This window comes from Mizuhopecten yessoensis, unplaced genomic scaffold, assembly GCF_002113885.1.
Source record: "Mizuhopecten yessoensis strain PY_sf001 unplaced genomic scaffold, ASM211388v2 scaffold8811, whole genome shotgun sequence".
Lineage (NCBI taxonomy): Eukaryota > Metazoa > Mollusca > Bivalvia > Pectinida > Pectinidae > Mizuhopecten > Mizuhopecten yessoensis.
Window position 1 is genome coordinate 1,258,819 of NW_018407733.1, and position 7,785 is coordinate 1,266,603.

Sequence of the window (7,785 nt, forward strand, 5' to 3'; positions counted from 1 at the left end):
AAGAGGATGTGATCAAATAGACATTGGTTAAAGGAGTGCCAACAGAGGGTGTGATCAGATANCTTGTCTGGATTAGTCTCGCGTCCCCTCCCAGACTAACGTCCCTTTCAATAAAGGTCTTGTTGTCTGAATTAGTCTGGCGTTCCCTCCCAGACTCGCGTCCCAATCAATATAGGTCTTGTTGTCTCGTCCCCTCCCAGACTCGCGTCCCAATCAATAAAGGTCTTGTTGTCTGGATTAGTCTCGCGTCCCCCCCCAGACTCACGTCCCTATCAATAAAGGTCTTGTTGTCTGAATTAGTTGAGCATCAATTCCAGACTAACGTACCTATCAATAAAGGTCTGGTTGTCTGGCTTAGTCTCGCGTTCCCTCCCAGTCTCCCGTCCCTGTCAATATAGGTCTTGTTGTCTGGATTAGTCTCGCGTCCCCCCCCAGACTCACGTCCCTATCAATAAAGGTACTGTTGTCTGGATTAGTCTCGCATCAATCCCAGACTCACGTCCCAATCAATATAGGTCTTGTTGTCTGGATTAGTCTCGCGTCCCCTCCCAGACTAACGTCCCTTTCAATAAAGGTCTTGTTGTCTGAATTAGTTGAGCATCAATTCCAGACTAACGTACCTATCAATAAAGGTCTTATTGTCTGGCTTAGTCTCGCGTCCCCTCCCAGACTCGCGTTCCAATCAATAAAGGTCTTGTTGTCTGGATTAGTCTCGCGTCCCCCCCCAGACTCACGTCCCTATCAATAAAGGTCCTGTTGTCTGGATTAGTCTCGCATCAATCCCAGACTCACGTCCCAATCAATATAGGTCTTGTTGTCTCGTCCCCTCCCAGACTCGCGTCCCAATCAATATAGGTCTTGTTGTCTCGTCCCCTCCCAGACTCGCGTCCCAATCAATATAGGTCTTGTTGTCTGGATTAGTCTCGTGTTTCCTCCCAGACTCATGTCCCTATCAATAAAGGTCTTGTTATCTGGATTAATCTGAATTAGTTGAGCATCAATCCCAGACTAACGTACCTATCAATAAAGGTCTGGTTGTCTGGCTTAGTCTCGCGTTCCCTCCCAGTCTCCCGTCCCTGTCAATATAGGTCTTGTTGTCTGGATTAGTCTCGTGTTTCCTCCCAGACTCATGTCCCTATCAATAAAGGTCTTGTTATCTGGATTAGTCTCGAGTCCCCGCCCAGTCTTACGTCCCTATCAATATAGGTCTTGTTATCTGGATTAGTATCGCATCCCCTCCCAGTCTCAAGTTCCATCCAAGACTTCATCCCTATAAATATAGGTCTTGTTATCTGGATTAGTCTCGAGTCCACGCCCAGACTCACGTCCCTTTCAATATTGGTTTTGTTATCTGGATTAGTTTAGCGTCCGTGTCGATATGGGTCTCGATACCTGGTTTGTGTTAGTGCCTATAGGTTCAAATCAATAACTTATAATTTATAATTAATTTCTTCTTAGTGGACTATGTCTTTCTTTCGTGTCAGCTAAAGTGACTGATTGAATAACTTCTCACCTCCAGGACCTGATTTCTTAAGTTTGCAACAAGCATTGATCCAAAGCCTCAATGTAAACTTCAAAAATCGTTAAATCTCTTTACATTTATCAAAAAGCATCGATAAATTATTCTTTTTCCACTTTTCCTACAGACAATGAAAATTCTGACTTAATTGATCATGCTACCCTCTTCATATTTATGTGTAATTAAGAATTCTGTTTTACCTATCAGACCGGATCTTTTTAAGGAACCCCTGTCTGGTTCGATAGCAGCAGACAACTCTGTGACATCTTTTTTTAACAACAAAAATCTTTAATTAGGGATACATGTTATCTGGATTAGTCTCACGTCCCTTCCCAGTCCCCCGTCTCTATCAATAAAGGCCTTGTTGTCTGGATTTGTCTCGCGTCCCCTCCCAGCCTCACGTCCCTATCAATATAGGTCTTGTTATCTGGATTAGACTCGCATCTCTTCCCAGACTCACGTCCCTACCAGAAAAAGATCTTGTTTTCTGGATTAGTCTCGAGCCCACGCCCAGACTCACGGCCCTCTCAATAAAGGTCTTGTTGTCTGAATTAGTCTCGCGTCCCCTCCCAGACTCGCGTCCCAATCAGTATAGGTCTTCTTGTCTGGATTAGTCTCGCGTCCCCTCCCAGACTAACGTCCCTTTCAATAAAGGTCTTATTGTCTGAATTAGTCTGGCGTTCCCTCCCAGCCTCGCGTCCCAATCAATATAGGTCTTGTTGTCTCGTCCCCTCCCAGACTCGCGTCCCAATCAATATAGGTCTTCTTGTCTGGGTTAGTCTCGCGGCCCCTCCCAGACTAACGTCCCTTTCAATAAAGGTCTTATTGTCTGAATTAGTCTGGCGTTCCCTCCCAGCCTCGCGTCCCAATCAATATAGGTCTTGTTTTCTGGATTAGTCTCGTGTTTCCTTCCAGACTCGCGTCCCTATCAATATTGGTCGTGTTATCTGGATTAGTATCGAGGCCCCGCCCAGTCTTACGTCCCTATCAATATAGGTCTTGTTATCTGGATAGGACTCGAGTCCCTATCGCGTACCTTCTCAGTCTCACGTCCCTATCTATATAGGTCTTGTTATCTGGATAAGTCTCACGTCCCTTCCCAGTCTCCCGTCCCTATCAATATTGGTCTTGTTGTCTGGATTAGTATCGCGTACCTTCCAAGTCTCACGTCCCTATCCATATTGGTCTTGTTATCTGGATTAGTCTCACGTCCCTTCTCAGTCTCACGTCTCTATCAATATTGGTTTTGTTGTCTGGATTAGTATCGCGTACCTTCCAAGTCTCACGTCCCTATCCATATTGGCCTTGTTATCTGGATTAGTCTCACGTCCCTTCCCAGTCTCCCGTCTCTATCAATAAAGGCCTTGTTGTCTGGATTTGTCTCGCGTCCCCTCCCAGACTCACGTCCCTATCAATATAGGTCTTGTTATCTGGATAGGACTCGAGTCCCCTCCCAGACTTCCGCCCCTATCAATAAAGGTCTTGGTGTCTGGATTAGTCTCGCATCAATCCGAGACTCACGTCCCTATCAATATAGGTCTTATTATCTGGGTTAGTCTCGTGTCCCCTCCCAGACTTACGTCCCTATCAATATAGGTCTTGGTATCTGGATTAATCCCGCGTCCCCTCCCAGTCTCACGTCCCTATCAATATAGGTCTTGCTATCTGGATAAGTCTCGCGTCCCCTCCCAGTCTCACGTCCCTATCAATATAGGTCTTGTTATCTGGATTAATCACGCGTCCCTCCCAGTCTCGCGTCCCTATCAGAAAAGGTCTTGTCTTCTGGATTAGTTTCGAGTCCCCTCCCAGTCTCTCTCCCCTCCCAGACTCACGTCCCCTCCCAGTCTCGTTTCCCTTCCCTGACTCACGTCCCTATCAATACAAGTCTTTTTATCTGGATAAGTCCTGCGTCCCCTCCCAGTCTCGCTCCCCTCAAAGACTCACAATCACTCCAAGACTCGCGCCCCTTCCCTGACTCACTGCCTTACGTCGCTATCAATAAAGGTCTTGTTATCTGGATTAATCACGCGTCCCTCCCAGACTCAAATCCCCTCCCAGTCTCGTGTCACTTACCTGACTCACGTCCCTATCAATAAAAGTCTTGTTATCTGGATAAGTCTCGCGTCCCCTCCCAGTCTAGCTCCCCTCACAGACTCAACATCACTCACAGACTCGCGCCCCTTCACTGACTCACTGACTCACGTCCCTATCAATAAAGGTCTTGTTATCTGGGTTAGTGTCGAGCCCNCCCCCTCCCCAGACTCACGTCCTTATCAATATGGGTCTTATTATCTGGATAAGTATCGCGTCCCCTCCCAGTCTCGCTCCCCTCCCAGACTCACGTCCCCTCCCAGTCTCGTGTCCCTTCCCTGACTCACGTCCCTATCAATATAGGTCTTATTATCTGGGTTAGTCTCGAGTCACCTCCCAGACTCACGTCCCTGATAATATAGGTCTTGTTATCTGGATAAGTATCGCGTCCCCTCCCAGTCTCGCTCCCCTCCCAGACTCACGTCCCCTCCTAGTCTCGTGTCCCTTCCTGACTCATGTCCCTATCAATAAAGGTCTTGTCATCTGGATTAGTCTCGCGTCCCCTCCCAGTCTCGCTCCCCTCCCAGACTCACCATCCCTCCCAGATTTGCGCCCCTTCCCTGACTCACGTTCCTATCAATAAAGGTCTTGTTATCTGGATTAGTCTCGAGTCACCTCCCAGACTCATGATCACGTGCCTGTCAATATAGGTCTTGTTATCTGGGTTAGTCTCGAGTCACCTCCTAGACTCACGTCCCTATCAATAAAGGTCTTGTTATCTGAATAAGTCTCGATTCCCTTCCCAGTCTCACGTCCCTATCAGAAAAGGTCTTGTTATCTGGATTAGTCTCGAGTCCCCTCCAACACTCACGTCCCCTACCAGTCTTGCGTCCTTCCTACAGTCACGTGCCGGTCGATAACATCCAAAGAAGGAACAAAACTTACCAAGAGACACAGCAGCCATCAGCAGGAACCATTTCGCCATCTTGTCTCCTGGCTGACGAGTTGGGTCCAGCGTCCTGTGTGTCTGTCGATGTAGATGGAATTACCTGGGTTTCCACGGTGCCTAGATTTTCCTATTACGTGTTATTAATAATTAATTTTTACCTTTTAGACCGTGTCTTTCTTAAGAAACTCTGGCTGGTTCGATAGCATCAGAAAACTCTGTGACGTCATTATTTTAACAACAAACATCTTCACCTAGGAATACATGTACATGTTATATTAATGCTCACTACATCTCTTCCTCAAACGATTTTCAAAAGAAGGAACCTGTCAAAAAGTCAGCTACGAATGTTAATTTGATCATTATGGCATCAAAAACTCAATACAGATTTATCTTTTTCCTAACTAAAGCAAGATTGCACCTGTTAAGTATGGCAGAAACTTTGATCCAAAACCCTGAATTATCAACTAATTCGTAGCGTCAAATACGTACTGAATATTAGACAAGGATTTACAAAGGTTTCGAAATATCATCATTGAAATCAATGCTCCGTTTACATGTTTTTCGAATCCATAGTTGCAGAGAGTCTTGGAGTTATTTTCACAGTTAAAGTTAAAAACAAAATCAAAAAAATCGTCATCTTTAAAGGTTAAACTATAATATTTGAAAGATCATTCAAGTTGTTTGAAGCCTTGAGCAAAGGTAAATGAAGCATGCGTCTTATCAATACTTATTAATATATTCTCCAGTTTATATTATTGTCCTTGACGTAATGGCGTAGAAAACAACATACAAAAAGCATTACATTAGGAATATAAAATTGACTCAATGGTCATTTTATTAACCTTAACACACATTTCTATAACGCATTTGGCTTTACCTGCGATATTTAGATATGTTTTTACAACACGATGTACATGTATCTTTCAACCAAACATCGTTACTAATTCTGAATGTCGTTCTGCCATTTGAAGACATCGGATAATAATACTCATACAGACAATAGTTGTCGCTGTATATTTTGTCTGTATCATGACGAATGTCTTCTCTTACAATTGTTTTATCCTGGACCCTATTATTCACAGATTTTTGATATTTAAACGTATTCGACACTGCACGTTACAAAATTGTCTCAATTCATATTTTTCGTCCTATTTTAATTTGATTTGATGACAGCTTTGTCTAGATCTGAGCCCTTACAATACCCGGAAGTGTAAAGTATTGGGAAACAACACATAAAATAGTAGTTAAAATAATGACATTGATATTAATTAATTAAACTCAAAATGATTCCTAATCAAGCATTTACAGTGTATCATATGACTTCGATCATATTGTTGACTTAATTAATTGGGTAGTAGCCACGTCTAAAATGTAACCCTGCTACGACACTCTATATACAGGTATAAAATAAACCGTTAACACCATTTTGAAATGAAATAACAACACATTTATTTGTTATTAAAAACAAAGGATATTCAACAAAACACAAATCATGGAAAGTGAGAAGTGAGAAATAATATCACTTTGATAAGTATAACCAACATACCTTGATGATTGATTTGCTTTGTGTTTTTATTGATGATTGAACCATGTCACAGTTCATTGATTCAATCATTTAAAACATATAAACTTTATTACCGTATGCATTTCTGTACAACGGAAAACTAAATGAAATCCATGTACCTCTCTAAACAGAGAAGTCCGAACAGGAAAAAAGTTCAAATGTAATTTCCTGTGTATTTATATCATGTTTGACAGTTAATTATCTTGATTTATTTTGAGGCAGGTAACGAAAGTAAACTTGGACAGATTTAGGACTATGGTCAAATATTGTTAAACAGCATTTCCAGTGTTTTGATATGGAGGTGACAATGTCTATGTACTCAACAGTAAATAAAGATACAAAGCAACAAAAAGGAACCGACCTCGTGCTATATCCATAAAAGTTTGTCGATCAGCAACGATCTTTTGGAAATTACCAAGTCACAACATACACTGAACTCTTATGGTTTGGTAAGCTAAAAACATATCTGTCTGCAATAATCATCAATGTGTCACTTACTTAAACTATAAAATGTGTTACTTAAAACTTTACACTGTGTCAAATAAACTTAACATTGCCTCACATGGTCTAGTAAATACTTTTTCAGTATCTGAAATCGCTAACATGATCCGCATGTTATTGTAAAATGATAATTATCTTCCTTTTTTTCTTATTTTTTTGGGGGGTTCGGTATTCATCTGATAGTTATAATTTCTTCCTTATATGATGTTAAATATACAGATTTGCAACAATAAATACCTTTGATTTCTCTAAGACTCTATTACATTGGGGATCGTACAATTATAATGTCTTACAGGTCAAGGCAGTCCTCGTATTTTTCGGGTTAAACAAACAGTCATTGTTCATGAGATATAATGTAACAATTTGTATTGAAATGTGCTACGGTATTGAAAAGCTTTTTATTTGTTTGATGTAAATTTCAGATTTACCATGGAATAGTTATAAACAAATATCTTTGCCGACTAAGATGTATTCATAAATAACTTTACCCTCCTCCCCGACTATTATGATGTATTTATAAGTCAATAGAAATGCTCTTGCCTACTTCTATATATACAACAATAGTTTAAGTTGATTACTATGTTATATTAGTATATATCACTGTTACTCAATTTGAATGGTCTTCAATAATAATATGTTTTATCCTTGGTGATGCAACAAGCTATTTCGTTAGTTTGTAATGTAATTTGCAACTGTAGAACCGTGACAGATTTTCCAAAAACGGATTCACAAAACGCATCATATGAAAGAAATTGTTGACAAACGACAAAAAAACCTATTTACTATAACAGAGTCATTGGGCCCTTACCGGGATGGGCACGCCTGAAATCACGCACGTTTTTCACCATTTCAATGTTCCGTATGTAGCTACATTATGTACCCTATGTACGTAGCTACATCATCTCCCCTATGTATGTAGCTACAGCATGTACTCAATGTATGTAGTTACAATATGTACCCTATATATATAGCTACATTATTTACCCAATATATGTAACTACATTATGTACCCTATGTATGTTACTACATTATGTACTCTATGTATATAACTACATTATGTACCCTATGTATGTAGCTACAGTATGTACCCTATGTATGTTACTACACTATGTACCCTACATTTGTATGTATGTAGCTACATTATGTACCCTATGTACGTAGCTACATCATCTCCCCTATGTATGTAGCTACAGCATGTACCCAATGTATGTAGTTACAATA

At 41.1% G+C, this 7,785-nt stretch overlaps 1 protein-coding gene across 1 annotated transcript in view; it reads right to left on the bottom strand.

Moving 5' to 3' along the window:
* Nucleotides 1-4,549, bottom strand: part of LOC110456643 (venom prothrombin activator oscutarin-C non-catalytic subunit-like) — a 36,250-nt gene extending 31,701 nt beyond the window's left edge. The window contains exon 1 of the mRNA XM_021507490.1: nt 4,496-4,549. Within this exon, the coding sequence (XP_021363165.1) occupies nt 4,496-4,535 (40 nt within the window). The 5' untranslated portion in view covers nt 4,536-4,549. The remainder of the gene's footprint in view (nt 1-4,495) is intronic.
* Nucleotides 4,550-7,785: the final 3,236 nt, after the last annotated feature.